General features: G+C 31.2%; 2 protein-coding genes across 5 annotated transcripts; both read left to right on the top strand.

Moving 5' to 3' along the window:
- Window positions 1-475: 475 nt before the first annotated feature.
- LOC146539104 (uncharacterized) lies at window positions 476-4,651 on the top strand. 2 transcript variants are annotated; one of them, XM_085185904.1, is made up of 8 exons: window positions 476-656; window positions 1,842-1,906; window positions 2,044-2,382; window positions 2,470-2,571; window positions 2,999-3,111; window positions 3,480-3,623; window positions 3,797-3,960; window positions 4,116-4,651. In XM_085185904.1, the coding sequence occupies exons 1-7, from the start codon at window positions 638-640 to the stop codon at window positions 3,936-3,938; spliced, it is 924 nt and encodes a 307-aa protein (XP_085042030.1). In that variant the 5' UTR covers window positions 476-637; the 3' UTR covers window positions 3,939-3,960; window positions 4,116-4,651. The 2 variants fall into 2 exon arrangements, with proteins under 2 accessions (XP_085042030.1, XP_085042029.1); XM_085185903.1 differs by lacking the exon at window positions 476-656 and adding an exon at window positions 1,643-1,763.
- A 1,221-nt stretch (window positions 4,652-5,872) lies between these two features.
- On the top strand, window positions 5,873-23,782 carry LOC146539103 (ribonuclease ZC3H12A-like). 3 transcript variants are annotated; one of them, XM_085185495.1, is made up of 4 exons: window positions 5,873-6,258; window positions 19,763-19,936; window positions 21,500-21,732; window positions 21,886-23,782. In XM_085185495.1, the coding sequence occupies exons 1-4, from the start codon at window positions 6,034-6,036 to the stop codon at window positions 23,003-23,005; spliced, it is 1,752 nt and encodes a 583-aa protein (XP_085041621.1). In that variant the 5' UTR covers window positions 5,873-6,033; the 3' UTR covers window positions 23,006-23,782. The 3 variants fall into 3 exon arrangements, with proteins under 3 accessions (XP_085041621.1, XP_085041624.1, XP_085041623.1); XM_085185498.1 differs by lacking the exon at window positions 5,873-6,258 and adding an exon at window positions 7,520-7,674; XM_085185497.1 differs by lacking the exon at window positions 5,873-6,258 and adding an exon at window positions 7,694-7,885.
- Window positions 23,783-24,431: the final 649 nt, after the last annotated feature.

The following is a 24,431-nucleotide window of genomic DNA, read 5'->3' as shown; positions in this document are numbered from 1 at the left end:
AATAAAACTAGTTTAGCGCTCTGGATTGATGTTTTGAAATCTATTTTCTAGAAATATTTTTCTATTATGAGAAAAGAAATAAAGAAGGACTTATTGGTAGGTGCAATAAACATTAATGAACATTCGTTCTTAGAATCCATAATCTATTAGCGGTGATTTAGATAACGAAATTAGAAAGAGCTTTCTTGAACATAGCAGACTGACTGGTGCCTTGTTGAATCTATATTATTTTTTAATAATAAATGCATTTTTAAAATTTTATTATGACAAAGTCGACACGTTTACAAGTTTTTTGTTTATTTTTTATAATTCGTAAATGATAAAAATATGCAATAAACTTAAAATGGTATATTTAGTTGTAAAACTACGTCATACCTACATTATTTTATTCTAACGCGTAAATAGATATTTCAACGAAAACACGAAGTTCTAAAATTGAGGGTAGTCTAATAAGAATAGAAATCGCCTTATATCGAATGTTCGAGGCCTCTAGCCTGCGCCATTGTTAATATTCGACCGTTGACGATTAGTCTATAATTGATAGAAATCAACAAAATTCAAAGGATTTTATAATTTGCATGAAATTTTATAAAATCTTTTGAATTTTTACATTGTGTGGTGTAATCGGGAGTGGAAAATGGAGTCTGATACATCAAGTAAGTACATTTGTTTTTATATATATTTTCTTAAAAATTACTATTTTACTAGAAGTATTTGAAAACAAGCAACTTTGTAACACTATCTTTGTATCTAACCTAGTATCTATTATGCACATGTGGTCATTTGGCCATAAATGTTAATATAATTTTTGTTTTTGTATATTTTTAGTTTTTCTTCTTTTTTCCTGTGTCATTTTTTAGTATTTTCTGTTGTATATTTTTTTCTGTTGTAGATTAACGATATATTAACAGAATTGTTTTCGATCGATTTAAAATGATGCTTTGTTGTTTCTTTAATATAACTGTAATAAAATTTTTTTTTGTCTGTCTAATAAGGGAAAAAATATTAAAGTCAAAAAATGATAGGAAACGCCCACATATTAACATATATTTTTTCTTACTTTTCTTCATTAGTAGGTATTATATGATACCTACTTATTTGAAATTACTTAAGAAAATTATCTAGGAAAGTATGATAAAGATTTTCAATTTTAGTTTTTAACAAAAGTACATTTCTGATTTATTTTATTTTTGTTATATTCCCGTGTAAAAAGACTTAAAGGCTTAAAGGCCGTGTAAAAACTCAATATCGTGAACTTATTAGATACTTACTAGATGCTTAGACGAATTTATATATTAATATATAATTTAAACAAAAAATAAGCGGATAAGAATAGTTAAAACTATTCTTTTAAATTTGTTTTCTCCACTAATATTTTTATCTATAGGTAATCTATATTAAAAAGTATAAAGAAACAAAAGATCATATTATAAAGAAAGGAAAAGATTTAAATGAATAAGTAATTGTTCGCTGTTTACCTGAGTAAGATACAAAGAGGAATATCGCTCGGACCCCCCACCCCTTCTCCAGACATATTTACAAAATAGCCCACCAAATTTTGCTAGGCTAGTCAGTTTGTTTTGAGATTTCATTAGAACATATTTAAGTAAATAGTAATTGTGATTTAAAACTTGAATTTTTTACCAATTGATTTTTTAAAATTCGTATTAAAATGTCTAATTTCGTAACACAAACCGAACTTGATGCAGCTAAAGCATTATTGGAACTACGGCTTTTTCATAGTGGAAATAAAATGATGAAAAGTAAGGTTTTTTTAAAACTATTAATTTATCTCATGGTTTAAATTATGTATGTACTAATAACAAGTTATTAATTTTCAGGTGATGAACCGACTGTCGAACAATCTCCAGTAACAAGAATTTATGGGACTTTTATTAGTGCTCCGGTAAGAATTTATATTTTTTAATTATATTTTTTTCCTAACGATTTAATATAAAAAAGCAGCCATGCAATATTTTGAATATTGTGAGCTATTATGACTATTTATATACATATCTATAATGATTATGATTATTGTTTTAGATAGCAAATTTTTCTACGAAGACCAGCACTCCAACGCCAAAGCCTTTTCTAGCAAAATGGAGGAATTCCACCGAAACTGAAAAGATAGAACAAATTCCCAAAAAGCATGAGATTGATACTCAAACACAATCTATACCAGATTTGTTAAAAAAGACCGAAGATATATTAAAGGAAGTTACTGAAGAAAATTTAGCCCTTAAAGAACAGCTTAGAGCATTACAAGAAGAGCGTCCTTCTACAGATTCCTTAAGTGAACGTTCTTCTGAATCATCCAAAGAAGACTCCCCTGAGTCTCTGCGAAGGAGTAAGAGACGATATCGACCGAATAATACTCAATCGGTAAGTGTTTTTTCAGTGTAAATTATCTTTTAATATAAATATAGTTATGATTCTGATTTTAACTAAGTATATGTTTAATTTTTTTAGAGTTCTCATACAACTACAATTTCAAATGAAAAGCAGTTCAAAAACTTTCAAAAAGAAGCACCAAATCCAAAAGCTGGGAATCAAAACTTAAGCGGCGGTGTGGTAAGCTTAGTTTTATGTTTTATAGCAGTTTAGAGATAGAAAACCCAATACTCTATTTACTTGGTTAGGTAGAGTACCTGGGGTTGAGTGGTGGGAGTCAACGCCATCCTTTGTCATACCAGAGCAGAGATAGTTCAATTCGCCGTAATGGCCTGATATATACATACATATAATAAAATTGTAAGTGATTGCTGTCTGTACATGAAAGATGGATGGAGAGTCTGTCGATGGATTTGTGCATGTTTTTCTCAGAACCGGCTTAATTGATTTAAATGCAGTTCTCACTATTGCATTTTGGCAAGCTTCCATAGGGAAAGGAAGTGTGAAAATGAGGATGGAATATCTTAACACTAGTTTCTCAAGTTCCCCCCTATTATGTGCGGGATTACGACGTGAAACTAAAAAAGAATTACATTACCTTTTTTAGGTTCCAATTGGCAACGGACATGCATTAATTCCAGCGCGTATTCTAAAGCATATAGATTGGTCTTGTCACTCAAATGCGACTCGAAAATTATTGACAGCAGTATTCCCAAGACAGTGAGTATTGTATTATAGTGTAGTATAACCTATTTATTCAGGTTTCTATTTATTTAGAAAAACGATACATATATTGTTTTTTTTGTATGTATGTATATATTTATTTTAACTAAACACTTCCTACAGACACGTGGCCCGTACCTTTTTTAACTTTTACGTAATTACCTATACAGTTTATAATTGCAGTTTTATCTAATACTTAAACTAGGCTTATACTTAGACATAATTATCAAGATATTTAATTTCTAAGAGAGTCCACGAATTTTTAAATACCTTTTTTAACTGCGTACTTTTTAATACATATTACAATTTTTGTAAATAAAAAAAAACATGAAATATTTGAATAAATGTTATTTTATTTTAAACAGGGTTTTGGCAACTCATTCATTGACTGGAAAACGTTCCCCAGCATTTCCTAATAAGCCGCCAAAAAAGAAATTAGACGTATCGTTGGTACACGACATCGTGACTACGGTCTCTGAGAGATGTGGGGTCCCAGAAAACATAGTCAGGTTGGAATTTTTTGTTATATTTTAATTTAATTTTTCTATATGATATTAATGTGTACAATTTCAGTATTCTATACGAATATACAGAACGAATTATACAGATTGCCGATAACATTATGTAATAATATACCTATCAATTTCCACATATCAAATAAAAAATAAAATAACATTTTCAGAACCAGTATTACAACTAAATGTGCGGATGAAAGCAAGATGCTTAGAACACGTCTAAACCAAACACAACCTAAAACAAAAATTAAGAAAACGAAGAAGGAAAATGTACCGCCGTCCGATGCCTCCGAAATTTCAGAGGATTGATATTCCACGTAAATATTTAAAGGTAATATTTTATAATAATTATTATTATATTTTTCACTTCTATTAATCTTACGATTGCCTTAATCCTAGATATGTAAGATATTTTTAAAAAAATATAAATGTACTTATATTAATTACGTCAACAGAAGTGTAATACCTGATTTAAATTTATTTCAGATTTTCGATTGCATTTCAAACATGGCGATTGGCACGACATCTCTAGACTCTAGAGATAAAGTGATATAAATGTAATAAAACTCGCACAAGTGATCAGCTCAATAATTGCAATTTTTGGTGCTCATTGCTCATAGTGAACTTTCAATATATTTATTATATTACTATACATTTTATTATATTTTTCTAGATTTTCATAAATATTATGAATGATATTAATTAATTAAAATGATATATTATGAATTACAATTATGTATTATGAATTATAATGATAGGTATATTATGAATTATAATTATGTATTATGAAAAAAATATTTTTTTCAGTTTCACGCCCGCACACGGCAGGGTAGGCAAAGGGCCCTGTGTGAATTATAACAGTACGTTCTGAAGTTTCTGTGCTGAATTTATGCAATCTTTATAATGTGGCAATAAACAAACTATTGATTAGATATAATTTAGCAATTGGATTATGAATAGTTATAGAATAGTATAAGAATTTTTCTGTGTACCAGTTTTTAAGAATAAAATTTCTCTTTTTATTTTGTTTTTTTTTTTTTAACTTAAGTAATAATAATAATAATAATAATAACTCTTTATTGTACACCCAACGAAAGACACAAAAATACAGTATTACATAAATGTACATAAGGCGGCCTTATTGCTTAATAGCAATTTCTGCCAGGCAACCTTAAGGCGGGAGACATAGCAAATTAAGAAATAGGTAGGGTGCAAAAAATATAATTAAGGGTACATGTACAAATATGAACGAACCTGATGTTCCTTTAAAGTAAATAACCAAGTTAAGTCTAGTGCTACTTGCGAGAATACAAGACACATCATATTATAAATTACAATAATTATACTTTATAAAAAAAATATATGCTATAAAAAATATATTTTTTTAATACTAACTTACATTTTGAAAATTACAAAATCTTTGAATTGTAATGCTGTCAATTCCCTCAAAATTGAAAAGTAATAAACTATTTAAAACTTAATTTAAGCCTGTACTTAAAATAAAACTATTATTATTTTAAAATACACCATAATTTTTACTACCTATTATTCCTAAAGTACAAATCGTAACAACAATTATCGTAGTTCCTTTTGTAAACAATAGAATTACTATCTGCCTATTTTTATTATAGGAGCTATAGGAGTAGCATAAGTGTACAAGAACAAAAGCAGGGTTTTCTCACAATTAACATTATTTTATGAATTTTCTTTTGTTTTGTTTTGGTTCATAATTTTGCGAATATTTTAGATTTTAAAAATATATACTTAAGTAAAGTAGAAAGCGAGTTATGCTACCAGGTAACAAAAAATGGTATATTGATAGCTTAAAGTCTAAAACCACTCTTTTTGCCAGAGAACACATTAATAAGACGAATATAACGGATTACGCGTAAATAGATTCACACGCAAATTGCCGTTAGCTTTATCTATGCGTCAGCTATAATTCCTATTATCGTGTATCCATAATTGAAAATTAACAACCTGACGCAAATAGTAAAAGTATTGCTAAATAATAATTACCGCATACCTTTTTTCATTAACTTAATCAAAAACATTCAATATTTGCCATTGAAAATTTTACATTATTTAATTGTCAAATACACTTAGTATCATTTAAGATTTTTAATCTGTAAGTACAGACTTACAGATAAAAAATATTTATTCTTTAGTTAAAGATTATCTGTGGCTGCCATTCGTAACTTATCTGTCTGTCCAAATATACAATTACATTTTTACTGACAGAACTAAAACGTCAGAAACAGTTTACGTCAAACATCGGGAAAAATAACATCCATGGATTGTGATTATGTTAGAATTAAAAGTTCTACGAGATTGTTTTGACATGGATTATGCAATTATATTGCAATAGTAGTGCCTAGCATTCCAATCGTCAATTTATTAAATAATGTCAAACGAAACAAACTTTAGTATATCAGTACCTCGTTCGTGTTTAAATGAATTCTATAGTAAATATCTTAATTTAGTTGAAACTTTTTACTATGTTACACTTTCTGAGAATAAATTTAGAAATGCGTGTGAAAAGTCGGATTATGTGCAGTTTAATGTCGCATTGAACGTAAATTCAATAGACAGTAATGTCAACCCACGAGAATTAGTAGATCGAATACAGGTAAGAAAAATAAATAAATTTATTTACTGCTATTTAAAATACCAAAATACCATTGGTGTAACCAATATACTTTACCGTACAACTAATTATGATTTTTAAATACAAGTGAGTAACATGTTAAAAAATAAAAAGCAAAAAGAATGGTCAAAATATTGCTAAGGTATACAAAGTAAACCTAATTTGATTTGTTTTTTTTTATTATTATTTAATTTTTTTTTATTATGTTATGTTATGTTACAAGATTGTCAACCAGTTTAAGAGCTATCCCATATTTATCTCAATTACCATATACAACCATTTTTATAAATTTGTCTAAATAATGTATTTATAATTAAATCAATAATAAATATTTTATTAATTCAATTAACAATTTGTATAATGGCTAAAATAAAGGTGTTAATTAATTGAATTTGAACAGCTGCAAGTATCTCCATTGATGTAGGAAAGGTGGGCTTAAGGCCATGTTCAATTTTAAAGTATTCTCTGTGTACCCCAGATTTTTGTTATTTAAATTTGAGAAATAACAAATAAAAGTCATATAGCTGGTCTCTAGGCAATCTTCTGTAGTTGTAAAAAAAACAATCATGATGTTCATTCCTACCAGGTCACCGTAGAAGGCTTGTCTGTGTAAAATATGTGCTTATTTGCCCATTACGGGTATTCTTGGGTATGTTTTACGACAGAGATTGTAACATAGAGGGACAACAGTTGTGGGTATGATTCTGTTTGTTGGAAATTATTTATTTTAATTCTCCCCTTTAGGTAGTCAAAGTTATGCCACTTAACACACAAAATCTCGAAATCGGGTGATAAGTGAAGATTGGAATGTCTTGAAATATGATCCTCTTTGCTCACCGCACCATATGTGTAATAAGGCTTAAAGATGAAAAAATTAGACAACTTGAAATCTATGTAACCCTTATTTACTTTTATTGCAATGCACATATGCAATTATTATTTCTTAAAAATTATTAATTCCTAAATATTATTTATAACTGAATTCTTTTAGAATCACACTGATAACGACTTATATTACAAAATATAATCAAAATATAAAAATTTTTATGTGATATGTATATCAAAAGAAAATAGCAAACACAACATCAAAACTACTCTATCACAACGTTTCACTCAAAAAAAAGATGGGATGCGCGCTTCTAGTACAGTAATTGAGTGACAGAGGTCAACACTGCTGTTGTTTGGGGGCCACCCGCTGCAGTGGGCGCGAGTCGGCCGCAACCCGGATCTCCGCCCCGCTTCCCCTTCACCCAACGCCGCGGCGGGCCCGTGCGTGCTCGCGGTGCGTACGCGCACCAGTCAGTGCTTCAGTAGTCACGCGAAACCCCGCGCTCATACTCGCGCGCCATGCCGTGTATTATATAAACTATTATTATGTTCGCGATCGACAACTCCCAGGTGAGCGCGTTGTCTATCTAAGTTTCATATAAACCGATAGATTAGTTTGAAACGGTGGTAGGCAGTTCGAAGTTGTTTAAGCTGTTATTGTTATAGTATTAAAATGATGTTCATTCACGATAGCACGAACGATCCCGGAAGTAGAGCCGGTTGGTTAACGTCATCTAGGTATGCTAATTGCCATGGACATTGTTCAAATATTGATAAATACGTAAGTTTTTTACATTGTATATATTTATATTAAGTTATAGTTGGTGCTATACTTGAAATTACGGAATTAGATTATAAATGTTATATAAATACTTTTTGACTAATAAAAATGTAGATTAAATATATTTTTTTTAAATTTTAATTATAGTTAAAAAAATAACCAGACATCCGAAATGTCACCTCAATGTTATGTTTTGTCTGATTTATTTTATCTTTAAACATAATTTTATAATTGTAACCCTATTATCTCATGCGTAATATTTTTTTGTTTGTGATTCTGTAAACATGCGACAAATTTCATATTGTTAATTCAACGTGAGTTAATAATTTAGTAAAATATAAAAAATTCTACTCACTTTCTGGAGTTTAGAGATAGACAATGAATCTAATCTAATACATCACTTCTTGCTCCATTTTCATTCTACGTACTCCAATATTTATAAGTCGGAAGCTACATAGTATATTGATTAATTAAATGGTTAAGTGCCTTAACCTTTCCAAATATTTCTCTCGTAAATAAACTCCGCCAATATCTTACATTTTTATCTGTATTCTTTACCCATATCCTAATTAAGATCATAAAAGTGCATCATGCAACGGCATAATATTTTAAAAGTAATCCTGCTTATCATGTAAAAGCAGAAGCTATAAGCTACAGAAGCAGCTAAAGCTTAGCTTATAGAAATAACCTGTAACCCAAAAAAAAACTTTGAAAAATAGTATTTTTTCAAAAATAATACCTCTTAATATCAATGACCTAATAATAATAATTTCAATTAGACCTATAAATAAATAAATAATAAATATAAGAATATATGTAGATTCATACTCGATTCTTATATTATACATATATATAGACAACTGTATATGCACTAGATATATATATATAGTTAGGTTCAAAACAATAGAAGTTAGCAAAACAGGACAATTAAACGCGTCATCGTCAACCTAACACGTAACTCGGTAATATTTATTACTATCGGCTTCTTTGTATTAATTGTATATTAATTATGTTTACTACGAACTTAAATAACCCATAGATAGGTACGTAGTAATCTCTAGGATCTTACTTTAGAGATTTCTTTTAACTTAAGATTTAAATAAAAAATAAAAAATTAAAATAAATATTTAAAAAAAAAACCATAAATAATCGTAAAATATTTAGTTTTTGTTTCTTTGAAAATTTTATTGTTTATAATATTAATTTAATTAAAAAACAAACAGCTTTACGCTATATCCCGCACAAAGCAATTAAGGGAAGGGAAGAGGGAACCTAATGTTAAGTAAGACATTCCGTACCCCATTTTCCATTTTCAAGTGTAATTAAAAATATAATAATAGTTAATTAATAACATTTCTAACAATAAGTAACGGCAGTGCAGTCGGTGTACTTGCGACAGTCGTCCGCAACTTGAATATTATTGTGGACTTTCACTCGACTACGGTGAGCTCTAGTAATTTATATTCACTCGTTATCCACGACATCCGATCACGGATTTAAATCTAATATAATGCACGAACTTACTTAACACAGTTTTTCTCTAATTTCCATTACTGAACAGACGGGGATCCCTTTATTTTATTTTTATATGTATATAAAATTATATATTTTGTTAAAATTAGGTACAATACTATATAAGATGCCAGTTGAGGCCAGTCATGACGCAACAGGTTGTGGATTCGATTCCCTCCCGAGGAAATCATTATTTAATATTTTATTACTTCGCTTCGCTAGGGAACGAAGTGTCTTAACACTAAGTTTTCCTCTGCCTACTCTGCCATGTGCAGGATATGGCGTGAAGCTGAAAAAAAAAAACAGCAAAATATGTAAAACTCATGTGTAAAATATTTGTACAATTTCCTAAGCACAATTAACATTAAAGATAAATAAATAGCATTTAATTTCTTACTTTGAAAATGAACATCCTTAAAATATGTATATTTTTACACATATTTTATTCATTATTTTTTTTGTTCATACCGGACATCTTAACAATTTTGTTTTTATTATTACAAGTTTGTAAATTCTCACAATATCCATAAGTAGTTTACTTATATAACTATACATATTTAAATTATATTATAACTAGCGGACCCGGACGCGGCTACGCCTGCTTGAAATATAAGAATATAATTTCTATAGAAATATAATTTCAATCTAGATGAAATGCTAAAAGTGACTATTATATTTATTTTCATAAGGATGAATATTAAAATGGTAACAAACGCGGTCGCGTAGCAACGACGGTTGTTATTAACATGGCAGAATAAATTGCATGTCAAATTAGAAAGTATTTTAATTTATTAGTATATATGTGTAATGTAATATTATATAGCCTATAGCACTTCTGAAGAATGCAGCTTTCATACAAAACAAAAACAAAGTAAATCGATCCAGTAGATCCAGAGATCTTAGCGTTCAAACAAACAAACAAACAAACTCCTCCGCTTTATTATATTAGTATAGATAATAGTAAGATTTTTGTTAAAATACTTATAATAGAAATAAATTGTATCAATATAATTACTATAATAAAGAACTGCTATTCTCAGGGCGTACCTATTTTTTACGAGATGATCGAAGTCATCATAAATATTTTTTTTCCCGGAACTCTATAAGAATTAAAATATTATTCAAGCTATAGCTTCCAGCCTGTAAAAGTTGCTGCAAGTTTAAAATTAAACCGATGCAAAGTGTTCTAGAATATATAGAATTATTTTTTTATTTTCCTTTTCAAGAAAACATACTGTATTCAATTATAATAATTAAAATTGAAAAATAATTATGATTATACGATAACCCATCGAATCTTATATATGTTCAGCGCAGCGTTGAGTTAAACTCAACATGCAATACCTGGATTCGGGGGAAAGTGGCAAACGAAGTGTCTTAACAGGTTCCTAGGTTCCCTCTGCCTACCCTGCTATATAGGTACTGAGATATATTATCCTTTATATATCCTTGCGATATGTTAAATGGAATTGCGTGTGACATTTAATGTCATTAACGGTGCACAAATCACTTTCAAAATGATCTCTCATATGTCAGGTGGTCGTAAATCGTGCCGCCCTAGGTCCGGGTCTGCTTGGCCTATTGACAAATCCGCCTTGCCGGATCCTTTTTGGCTTAGAAAGTTGTATTAGGTTTTAATATAATATAGTAGGGTAGGGTAGGGTAGGGTAGATTGGGTGCCTCGATTAACCGGATGGTTTATTTTCTAGCATTTACATGTTTTGCGTTTGAAGGAAAGTTGAGAATATGCAAACCAATATAAGGTTTTAAGCTCTAAGAAAGTTTTGCTAAGAAATAGCTTTTTCCTGAATATTAGTCATTTTATATACATACATAATTATAAATTACAAAAAAAAATACGCATAGTTAATGTTTTACTTATATCTATAAAAAAATATTTTATCTTTCTTTTTATTTCTCTTATCTTTTTTTCGACACATATGAAACAATATCTCACTGTTTCATATATTAATAGATTGCTTAAAAGATTGTTGTAACCTTCTATTACTTTATATAGTAGGTATATAAGCTGTATCCGGCATGATTATATTCTATGGGCATGTAAATTTATATTTTGTAATTTTATAATTATTTTTATTAGACGAAAAACTACTGAATATTCCATGGCAGTTCAAACTTTTTTATGGGGGTTGGCAGGTTTTATGGGGTCCGTTTAGCTCCTAAACTCCCTCTTTTTTACTAACAGCAGTAATTATAAAATTAGTATTTTTTTTATACATATTTAAAACATACGTGGTCGAAATCAAAAGATAAATCTTCTTTAATAAATCCACAACTGGAGATAAATATTTTTTTCTAATCATTAGTATGTGCTATTTAATTAATAAAATAAAAAATATAAATATATTTTCGTACGTATTTCTACATGCTTTGCAAACTCATGGTGTTGGGCCTAGTAAATTTCCAGTATGTACCGAACTATCTGTCAAAACTTGATAAATTCATTTAGTTTTTAAAACTTACTATCATTCACGTCACTTGCAATATTGAATTATCATACAACTAAAGTTCTATATAAAGCTACAGTTAAATATAGTTTATATTACGTGTGCTATACCTGTTATACACCCTCCATCTACTTTCATCAATAATCTCTAATTTCAAGTATAATTTCTCCATATCTCTCTTTCTCCGTATCTATCATATTAACACATGTTTAGTTGGAAATATTAGATAGGTATATGGATATATTTCAAAACTCTCCGGACATATATAAGTTTAATAAATTGTTTTGCAATCCATATAAAGTATTCTGATAACTTTTTAAAAAGTCTTTAATATTTTCAATGATATTTGCATGAAAGAGAAGGCCACCCAATAGATATTGTATGACGTCATTTAGTATTTGTATAAATTATTCATTAGTTGGTGGCCCTCACGCAGCTTTGCTTACATCGTGATATATTGTGATATTTTTAAACGCTTACTAGATAACGCGCGATCACGGAATATTAGAAGGTGCCTCCAGTCTACTCGTGTTCATGTCCACGAACTTGCAGTCAGCAAATGCAGAACTGTAGACTAAGTTAGAAAATAGCTAAGACAGCTTGTCTTCATTAGGTGTCTTTCTGTTAATCATTTTCAAGTTAAATCAATTTGAAAGTAATTAGAATAATATCAAATATATATTTTTTAGCTTAATGTTGTATTCCGTATATATAGCAGAATAGGCAGAGGGAGCCAAATGTTAAAACACTCCTCTCCCCACTTTCCGCCGAATCCTAGAGGCTTTTCAATTAAATATTCCTATACATAAAAAAATAACAATTTCTACAAAATAATATTAGTTTTAAAGATGGCATTGCTTTTCGTACACGCCGGCCTGCGTACGCGCATCACAAACTGTGTCGCGTGCTCGCATCCTGTTCGCCGCTGACGACACATCGCACGAGCCGACGTCGCCCGCATACCCCTACACCATTGGCCGCTCTTATCACGTTGAAAACGTGCGATAACGTGCATTTCTCCAACATGTAAACGGAACTAATTGTGTACAATGTATAATCTATGTACGGGTTTATGAGTTTGTTTGTCGAAGACATGTTTACACTGTCTGTGCGTATGGCGGCTGTTGATTGTGGGGTGTGTGCACTCAGCAACCGAATTGTATAGGGTGTTATGCTATGTGGATAGTGAAAAGCGTTTTTTTTTCACGCTGTATCCCGTATTTAGCAGGATAGGGAAAAGGGAACCTAGTGTTAAGACACCCAAATATAGTATTATACTAGCAGTTATTATTTTTTTATAGTTAAAAAGAAATAGTTATGTATTTAATAAAACTCACAGTTCATCTGAATTAAAACCAAGACGAAAAATTTAAATAAAATAATTAAAAGACTTTTATTTACATAATTTAACATGAACATAATTACATACTATTTATATAGGTAGGTAGTTTAATAATAGAAAATTGATAAACAATAATAATAATAATAATTGATAGTCCAATTTATTATTGTGGAAGTTCGTCATTAGCGGTTAATGACGTATTTACGATAACCTTTGTTTCTATACATATTGGCGCATAAATATTTGTGTTACTAGAACACTAGACACTGGACTCGCTCGCGGCTTCGCCCGCTTGAACTGGGAAGGTCAAAATACAATAGTGAAAACTACAATTAATCGGTTAAGCCGTTTCTGGCATTAGCGTGAACAAAGGCAAAGACAAACAGACAACATTTTAAGATTATTGTTTTATTACATCAATATTTTCTCTATAATAATAAATTTCTCAAAGCACCAGTACGTAGTAGTTTATTTTTTCAAATTTTACCAAAATGGACTTTTGACTAATCTTTAAAAAATATTTAAATATTTTGTTTTTGTGTATAGAATATTTCTTTTTTCTGACTTAGTTTGAGTCTAGACAGTCACGTACGAAAGTGGTTATATAAAAACGTGCGTACAGCTCAATAACGGTTATGTAATGAGACCGTAAAAATATATTATCTAAAGTTGACGTTGTGCCTTACCCTTATTTAACAAACTTTTTGTTTTTAATATTTTTTTGCTGAAAACAAGAAGGGAAGGAAATAAAAATGTCGGTATAAACTGATTGAGTAATAATTCTGAGATATCTAATAAATAATAAATAAAAATAAAATAATAATGTCTTTATAATTCGAAATACTCGTAAGTTACCATTGTAAAATTATATCTAAACTATTATTATAAACGTGAAGAGTTCGGTTTGTTGATCACACTAATCTCACGAACTACTGGTTCGGATTGAACAATTCTTGTATTGGATAGTCCATTACATCACACATTTATCGAAGTAATCGACGTGGTGTGGTGTATGTGGTCGTGTGGTAGAGTTATCGTAGGCATTTGGTATGTGTCATGTGTCATGCAGGCGAAGCCGCAGGTGAAAGGTAGTTAGAAATATATATTGATGGTTAAGGCAAAACTCGTTGGGTATTTCTAATCAGCATCAAAAGTCTGATAAAACTTAATTTATCATATCGTGTGTCTATCGATAATAAAATATCAGTTTTCAGTAGCAGCGTTAAGTCACGGTGAACATAAAGTATATAAAATTAATTTTGTATATCTGACGTAAAAGCAATGATGACATTTTAATTTCAAATTAAATTCTCTTACGTAAACAGCAGTTAACCCCGCGAACTCAAATACACCAAGTTTGGGAACTATCCCATAGATAAGACCTTCTCCTCCTCCTGTATGTTCTATAACACCTATATTACTAATTCTTATTAAATTAGAATAGACTACATACTTAACTTACTTAGGCTTAATGATATCGCCATTTGAGAACTAGAAAGAACTAAATGGTTAAATTTTGAATTCTTTGCTGTCTCTATCAAAAGACATTTCCCTAACGTCGTCTCTTCAGCCAGTGTCTTCGAAAACTGTAACGAGTATGTAATATTTGTGTTTTTGTAACATAGCAACATGCCTCACCTGTAAATATAATTTAAAAATATAAAAGTAAATATTTTTTTTTGTTACGCAAGTCTATTATAAAATATAATTAATAATATTGAGAACATTACTTCTTCAAGTAAAAAAATATTAAGAAAAAAAATTAGACTTTGTAATATCCGTAAATTGTTGAAAATAGATAACCTATCTATTCGATGTTATCTAATTAGTTTTTTTTTTAATAATATTTATCATTTCCTTAATATATATTCTGTATCCGGCATAATTAGTATTGTCATCGAATATCGAATATTATTATCAATAGCAACACTACGCGTAATAATAACCTTTGTACCGTCTAAGAAACGTCTGATATGTTTTTTAAATCTGCTATTTTAAGAGTTGTCTTTTTACTTAACAACTATACAATATCTTCAATATCTAAGTGTAAATACGTCAATGTTGCAGCAAAAGAGCGTTATTATATTTTATTTTTTATTTTATTATTTTACATAATATGTAATTATGACGTCTGTCTGTGTATGGTCAGCGGTGGTCATAACTTCAGTATTTATTGTGGTAGTGATTGCTGATTATATTTAAATTATTTTTAACAAACATTTTATTTTCAGCTTAGTAGCCCTTCTGTAATGTGAACTATTAACCTTCTAAGTAAATAGCTGACAAGTTTATTTTACTTTAAATAAATAAAATTTCGACGTCGTCTTCCAACGTTGTATAAGTATTTGTTGTTTTTAACGTTTTTTTAACAGAACAAGAACGCACACAGACATTGCGCAACTCGTATCCTAAATGATTTGCGACCTCCAAAATTAACTGGGTCGCCAAGAAACCAAGGCGAATGATTGTTTTGGCGTACTGTTTTTTTTTTTTTTTGTTGATTTATATCAAGGTTTATTCTTTACGTGCCCGTTGTAAATATATACTAAGTACTTTTTATTGTAATGTTGTTTCATAGCAGGGTTGGCAGAGGGAACCGCGTGTTAAGGTTAAGACATTCCGTTTAACACTTTCTGAATTCTGGAGATATTGCGTGTTGAGTGGCGGAATTCAACGCCGTGCTTTGCCTTGACACCAGAGCGAAGAAATTAAAATTAAAATCAATATTTCATTTCCTCGGGTGGGGATCGAACCCACAACCAGTCAATTTTGCATCACACTTTGTGCCCCTGCGCCACGATTGGCCTCTAGTGACTGAGTGTCCTTTAATTAAAGTACATTTAATTATAATCTATTATTCGATAAATTAGATAAGATTCAATGAATGGCTTACTCACTGAGAAATCCGTTCACATCCTACTCAATGTCTCTATTGATACAAAAAACGTATTTTGCTATATAACTACTATTTTTATATTTTTTAATCATGTCTTTCAATTTGACAAAAGTATGAGACTACTAGATACTACTAGATAGATAATATTACAACTAGACACCACTAGACACTTGCCTTGTTAAACGTTCAAAGAAATAACATAATACCTAATAATAGATATAATCAATGACATATGTAAGCAAACGGTAGTATTTCAAGTGCTAGTGGGAACCTATTATATATCTGGCCTTGGCGATTCTTAGATTTCATACTGCATAAATAGTAGCTTGCTCCCGTTCCTTACGTGCAAAGTTCAAACAGGAAAAAAACGTAAACAAATACGTAGAGCGTATACGGCCGTGTCTAAAGTGGGAGAATCCGGTGGGGTTTTTTTTACGTATTTTGTATCAGAATTGTTGTAAACATTAACTAGCGAAAAACGAGGATGTTGTCCATGTGCCTATTGTTTTTATGTGACGGTCGGTAATTGATACAGTTTGTTGTTTCTGTTGTCCGAGATTTTTTTGGGCCTTGTTGCCAATTAATGTTGTTAAAATGAAAGGCTTGTTTTAAAAAAAAAACATATATTTTTATAAATTATAATATTGGCTTAGTTAAGTTCTTGCAGTATCTGTGCGACTGAATTGTTTAAATAAAATTAAAATTAATAATTTATAAATTAAAAGAAATATCTAAAAGGATATTCCAAAAAGGTATAATTTAAAATTTTATAGTGAATTCAGAATGTCCCGGCTGCATTTTTAAAAGCATGTCTTAATAAAAACAAAAGTTTTGTACATTTATTTCACTCGTACAAGATAATGTTAATTAAATTGTAAGATTACGTAGATAATTATAATACAAATATTTAGCATTGCAGGTCTTTATCGGTGTTGAGAGTGGAGTCGTTGCGGTGATTCTCGCGCACCATATTTTTAGAAAGTTGTATCCGGCTTCGCGCTAGGCGGAGCACTTCCGTGTACACAGTTCGGATGTAGGCTTCGTAAAACCGAATTTCTTTTATTATTTATATAGCAGCATTGAGGCCAGTTGTGGCGCAGAGGTTTATGTGTCTATGAACGCTATTGGTTGTGGATTCGATCCCCTCCAGGAAATGGATAATAATGTTTAATTTATATTTTCATTTCTTCAGTATCGAGGCAAAGCGGCGTTGAGTTCTGCCACTCAACACGCAATGACTTCTGAAGGTGGTGGTCGTCGCCTTAGTCCGTTGTTTGACTTTGTTTGATATCACTTTTCCTTCTTGTATGTAAATATCGAAGGACCCAATAAACGGTAGTAACAATGCGATTCTATGTGAACTTATGTAAATACAACCAGTTGTAAAAACCTGCTGCTAGTTACTACAGCTATCTATTAGGAATTAAATATAAGATTTTTCTTAACTAGGTATACGTATTGTGAGGCCGCCGTGATGCAGAGGCACAAGGATATGACTGTATCGGGATAGTTTCGCTCTGGCATGAAGCCAAAAATACTGCGTTTAGTTCCGTCAATCAACATGCATCAAAAAATTTCAACGAACTAGGTTCTCTCTGTCTAACTGAACGAAGCTGTTTTGTCAACTATACATTATAAATTTCTCAAAATTTCAATTTTAATTATATCTATATTGGCTTTTATAATAATTAAACATCGTTTCAAAATTGATCTATGATATCAATGATATTAATAAATAATTTATGGCAACATTAATAGATAATATTGTAAATAATTAGGTCTACCGGTTTACTTACCTAATCTGTTGGACGCTAAAGGAATGTGGCGAGCCGATACCTTCCAAGCCCGAGGAGTCGTTGCGACACGGTGCTTTACCATGTTACAAGCTGTCAAAAGTAATCTAATCAAAATTTAGATCTAAGTCAGGTGAAATAAGCCAGCTAATAACGAGGCGGATGTGGCTTCGCCTGCTAAATTTGTTAGTAGGCCAAGCAAGCGTTATTGATAGTTGAATATTTGTACTTAAATAATATATACAATAAAATTAGCAGGATAGGCTGATGGTGTCTAGTGTTGGGACACTCAATTCCCCACTTTCAGTTAAATTTTTCGAAGCACTGAATGTGGGGTGGTGGGTTTTTGCTTTGACGCCTAAGCGATGGTACGTTTCACTCGAGTGGGGATCGAACCCACAATCGCCTTTGCCTCTGCGTCACGATAACCTCATTTGTACTTAACATTTAATAATAGTGGGTGCGTTTCGATATTCATATCATATTATAAATAATGAGTTACAACCGGTATATTAAGGAATTGCGCGCGCGGTAAAGGTCAATGATCATCCGTAGATCCGCTTCGACGCCCTCATGACCCTGTGCTGTGCTGGCGACGTTGAACACCAGTAAACGTTTTCTGATTGCTGCACAAGTGCCTCTGTTGATATGTGATAATATTTATTTCTGTGCAACGTTCGTAGAAAAATGCAATTATGTTTGCCTACTAACGACCCGTTTGTGGCTTCGCCCGCTTGTTCTACATTATAATTAATTTACTTATCTGTATTACTATCGTTTTCTACTAAACTATATTTTTATATTTTTAAAACAATATCTATAAAATCGGTTAAATCGGTTAAGCGGTTTCTGAGATTAGCGTGAACAAACGTACCTATAAAACATAATATTTTAAAATCGTTGATTTTGGTTCTATCACGTTATTAAATGCCACCAATAAGATTTTTTTCATATATAATTATCTTCCATATAGGTACATACAACGATCAATTACGATTTTATTATAAGTATAGGTTATTTTTTATTCAAATCATAGTTTATATCAATATCAAATGCGCTTTCAAATCTGCTCTATAGATCCGGAATCTTAAATTTCAGTTGAAAGGACCAAGGCTTTTTATATACGACGTTTAATGTAATATGACTTACAAATAGACTTATTTCTTTTTTTTATATATATAAAAAATGGTGAATTTATTAAATACATTGCATAATTCGCGGCTATTAATTTAAAAATATTAATATTAATAATAAAATATATCAAAATATACTGTTACCGTTACCGCATTTTATAATAACATTTTTTAAAAATTAAATTTAATTATTCTTATAATTGAATTAATTATTATTATTGAATTAATTTAAATTATTCTCATAATTTTTCATTTTCATTTTTTTATATATATTTTTAAAATAACATAATATATTAGGTATTTTCAATGGCTTTTTTACGGTGCGAAGTTTATTTTGTTGTCAAGTTTTGTAGCGACACGGAAACTCATTTTCATCTCATTAAGTTTTTTGTTTCGTAAATTGTATAATCATCTTCTATCATTGTTCTAAACACTTGCGACCTTAGTTACTATGAAAATGACTTTAAAATGACTATTATTAATGTTTTAAACTCTTCATAAATAATATAGGTAAATCTAATAGATAAAAAATAAATAAAAAATATTTTATAAATATTTATTTAAATCTTTTAATGCATACTATAAAAAATATACAGGTACAAAAGGTATTTTTTATCGATAAAAGGCATTCTCTACCAGCAAACCTTGTTATTAAAGTGTATTTTTTAAATTTAAATGATACATATACGTGCATATAAACAAACAAACTTAAAAATATATATATTATTTACAGAAATATGTGGAGTCGTCGCTTGGATGGGCGGGCGAGCGTGGCGAGGACTCGAGCTACGACTCTGAGTGTGATGACGATGGCGGACACCGGACAGCGTCGCGGACCCCCTCTGATACCCTCGCCGCTGAGTTCGCGGAGTACGTCACCCTGGCTCCACCCCCACAGCCTAATCAGGTATGTTTCAATTTAAATTGTATTGATAATATTTTTAAACTATAGTTAAAAGTAAGGAAAGAATAATATTTAGAGGGGTAAAATAATATTAAAGTAGCGACAGCAAAATAATGATATTTTTAGATATAGATTTCTTTCTTGCTGAAAGTTACAATGATATCCTTTGACTAACTTAAACTGTAACTGGAAATGGTTAGCGGAGTGTCTTTCTCTCCGCCTATCGTGAGATGCGTGAAGCTGTAAAAAAAATTAAAACTGCTATATTTATAAGAAATATCTTATAAGTCTATTCTATATATGGTATAGATAATAAATATATTCATCATTTACGGTTACTGAACCCACGACCTCTAATGTTACTCACTCTCGCTTCAATCGCACCCATATTAGTATTTATTTTAATTTTATTTTTTATTTTAATTAATTTCTAGATAAGTTACATAATTTTGAAACACAATATCTTGACCTTTTCATTTCGTAAAGTCTATATATAGTGTTTTTAATATCGACGACATATAGAGGTGTGCAAATTTTAATTGCAATTAAATATATTAAACATTAATATTGATAATTTTCAAATTAAACGTTCAAATATTAATATTTAATTGTTAATTACAATTAAAGTTTGCTATACTCTGGCTTATATACCAGAAAATTAACAAACATTACATTAAAAATATTACCAATTTATAACCGACAATAAATGCGATTAGTGCAGCTTAATCGTGAAAAATTTATATCTTTTATTTTATTATTTATATATTTTTATTTTATTATTTATGATCTCTGACTGCTTTGGTACTGTTCCGCTCCCTTCGTCATTTTATAGGTATTATTATTAGATATCGATTATATTATTAAATCGATATCTATAATAAATATAGTGGATTATTTATGTGGCTATAAATTTTCTTTTAGCATTTATTTGTTAATTGTATTATTATCCGTGATTTTATTTGCTTTAACGACATAATGGAGCCTTTTTTATTATCATTAACAATAATTTACGCTGTGATTTTTAAATTATATATTTTCTTAAAATAAAAATAAAATAAAATAATTCAGCTTCACGCTGTATCCCGCACACAGCAGGATAGGCAGAGGGAACTTAGTGTCAAGACTAGTATTACTCCGTTCTCCACTTTCTGCCGAACTCAATGTCGCGCATTGCCTCGACATCAGAGCGAAGAAACGGAAATATAAACGTAAATAAATATTTTACTTCCTCGAGTGGGGATCGAACCCACAACCGTCGCGTTAGTCACACCCTTGTGCTGATGCGCCACGACGGTCAATTTTCTTAATATATGTAGAGGTAATATTAATAAAAATTAATATACGAATACTGCTGAATCGAAATCGATACACAGATTTGGCATTGATAATATAACACCTATTTTGGCATACAAATAATGTTAATACGGTTCTTAGAACAGGCTTTTAAATCCTCCCACGTTTGGACAGGTGGTACACACCGCCCACATTTAAATTAATATATTGCTTAAGACAAATTATATTAATTTATTGAAAACCAAAATTTATGTATTTGTCCTATTTCAACAGGCTAAAATCGAGTTTGCGGTAAAACTGGGGTATTCAGAGAGGCTCGCACGAACAGCTTTGCAAAGACTAGGTCCGGATCCGCCTAGAAATGAACTGTTGGCGGAGTTGATTAAGTTAGCAGCGAAGAGACCGCCCCGGGCCATCTCTCCGCCCTTGCCCAGTGAGCCTGAACCCCTGCCTGAACGAGCTCCGTTACGGCACATCGTCATTGATGGTAGCAATGTGGCTATGAGGTAAATTTAACATTGTGAATATATTTTTAATATAGGAGTATCTATTTATTATTGTTATTATTATGTTGTATTTTTTTAATTTTATTAGATAATGATTGAAGATTATTATGAGATATATTTTTTATTTAATAAACATTGTTTTGTTAATTACAGCCATGGAAATAAGGAACTATTTTCGTGTCGAGGAATTGAAATATGTGTGGAGTGGTTCCGAGCGCGGGGTCACAAGGAGATTACAGTTTTTGTGCCAAAATGGCGTAAAGAAGCCTCTCGACCAGACAATCCAGTAGCTGATCGGGATGCGTTGGAACGTCTGGAACGTAACCGGGTCCTAGTATACACGCCTAGTAGACACTTGGGAGGCAAACGACTGGTCTGCTACGATGATAGATACATACTAAAATTGGCCGCAGAAACAGATGGTATCGTGGTCTCCAATGACAACTACAGAGACTTAGCCGTTGAAAGCCCAGAATTTAGAAAAGTAGTTGAGGAACGACTGTTGATGTTTTCCTTTGTGAATGACAGATTCATGCCTCCAGATGACCCTCTCGGGCGGTCTGGTCCTACTTTAGACTGTTTTCTTCGCGCTCCCCCGTCTCGCGCCGATCCGCCTCCCGCCTGCCCCTACGGCAGAAAATGTACATACGGAAACAAATGCAAATTCCACCATCCAGAACGCGCTGGTCGACCACATAAGTCCGTAGCGGAGAAATTGTCCGAACGCGCCGCTAGGAAAGCACGGGATCTACATACACTCAGCTTACCACCTGGAGGAAGGCCCACTGATAACAAGAAACCGCTAGCCCGAGCACATTCCGCGACTCCACGACTTTCTGATCCGTCATTGGTGTCTCATTTTGATCGCGCTCAGGTACCCGGACCGTTGCCTGGGCCTGGGCCGGGGCCGGGACCTTCCCAACCAGATAATCCCCATAGGAAATTAGTTCGCCAATTAACCCTTAACCCGGCGTGTGATCCCCGACTCCATTCGACCGCAGCACGTGTCTCCTCGGCTCCAGTAGGCGCGGCTGCCGCTTTAGCTCCGCATATGACAGGATTATCCTTGTCACCTTGCGCCTCCGAAGGTGCCCTCCAACATTGGGAGGCGAGGCGTCGAATGCACTTCCATTTATCAGGCATTTTTCCCGAAGCTCAAGTGTCAGAAGCAATGGCGACATACCCAGAAGAAGTTGACCCTCAGAAAATGTGCGCTATCATTCTAGATAGATACAGGCCTAGTGAGTCCAAACTACCGAGACCTACACATTGAAGTGTTTCCTTTATTCTTTAAGGAAAACTTATCGAAAATGTGATAATTGTTTCACGCATTCAAATGTAAATTTGCGAATTATTCCTAATTTACGAGCGAAATTAGGTTCTATGTTCATAGATGAATTGGCAGTTCGTTATCGAGTGTAGATAATCAACTCTGCTAAATGTAATTATATACGTAATTCATTATACGAGTCTCGTGATTTGGAATTCTTTTGTGTGATTATTAGAAAACACATACAGACAAAATTGTCATACTACAAAATTAGATGATTATTATAAATCATTAGGAATTTGATGTTGTTTAGGAAATAAAATAAAACACATAATAAAATAAGGTTTCAAAAATAATGCGGTTATATATTCTTACTTTTTTAAATTAAAAAAGTAAGCAATGTCAAAATGTTGTCTAAAATTGGTACCTATATATGATTTGTTATTATTAATCATATTGATTACGAAATTATGGGAGACTGTTTGACTACAAATTATTATTATTATTAATGCATGTTTACAATGATAATTTGAGGAAAAAAACTTACTCTAGCCTGCTCTAACCATTTTTTTAGCTTCACACTGTATCCCGCAGGGTAGGCAGAGGAAATCTAGTTTTAAAACCCGCAGTTCCCCTTTCCGCCCAATTTTTTGACACATCGCGTGTTGAGTGGCGGAACTGAACGCGGCACCTTGTCTTATTACCAGAGATGAAAATGAAAATAATTGCTCCAAGTGGAAATCCAATACCGTAGCGCCTACAGTCACGGATGTTTTTTTTTTGTTAGTATGGCATATTAAAAATTTATTAACGTTATACAATAAGGCGTCGTACATTCAAATAATAAGACCTTTAAGTTAGTGCCAATCGGTAGAAAGTTTTATTTTTACGATACAAAGGCATTATTCTGTATATTCAACTATGTTAGACTAACACTTCTGGGAAGTGTATGTCGGTATTTAAGAAATATTTTTTAAGTTTAGACTAAGAATTGACAAAATCATTATATTTCTGATTGTCGCATCCACGCATATAATTACTAAACTGACTAATTTCCATGCATACTTACTATAATATATATATATATAAAAGCACTTTAATATATACAAATGTTTTTTTGAAAATTGCAAAAATGTTTTGTAGTTTATAAATGTGTTTGTTACGTTATATATAGAATAAATTATAAACATAAATATTTACTTTAATTCTTATACATGCAATTAAATCTAAATTTCATTTACCTTAAAATAATAAAGAAATAATATTTCTTTAAAATCAATTGAAGTTAGGAAAAAGTCGACAAAGACGATTTTTTTTATAAAAAATTATATACAAATTCACATTGAATGTACTTTTAGGCTATATTCACAATATTATAACTGTTGAAATTTATTATAATATGAAGTTAAAGCGAAAATGGCCTAACTCA

This window comes from Heliconius melpomene, chromosome 5, assembly GCF_056956725.1.
Source record: "Heliconius melpomene rosina isolate 202511_hmr_F chromosome 5, ASM5695672v1, whole genome shotgun sequence".
Lineage (NCBI taxonomy): Eukaryota > Metazoa > Arthropoda > Insecta > Lepidoptera > Nymphalidae > Heliconius > Heliconius melpomene.
This window is presented reverse-complemented; position numbering and strand designations above follow the sequence as displayed.

Coding starts and splice junctions, on each gene's coding strand:
- LOC146539104 (XM_085185903.1), top strand. CDS start 1,673: ATGTCTAATTTCGTAACACAAACCGAACTTGATGCAGCTAAAGCATTA. Junction 1,764..1,841: donor TGGAAATAAAATGATGAAAA/GTAAGGTTTTTT, acceptor ATTAATTTTCAG/GTGATGAACCGACTGTCGAA. Junction 3,624..3,796: donor GTCCCAGAAAACATAGTCAG/GTTGGAATTTTT, acceptor TAACATTTTCAG/AACCAGTATTACAACTAAAT.
- LOC146539103 (XM_085185495.1), top strand. CDS start 6,034: ATGTCAAACGAAACAAACTTTAGTATATCAGTACCTCGTTCGTGTTTA. Junction 6,259..19,762: donor AATTAGTAGATCGAATACAG/GTAAGAAAAATA, acceptor TATTATTTACAG/AAATATGTGGAGTCGTCGCT. Junction 19,937..21,499: donor CACCCCCACAGCCTAATCAG/GTATGTTTCAAT, acceptor CTATTTCAACAG/GCTAAAATCGAGTTTGCGGT.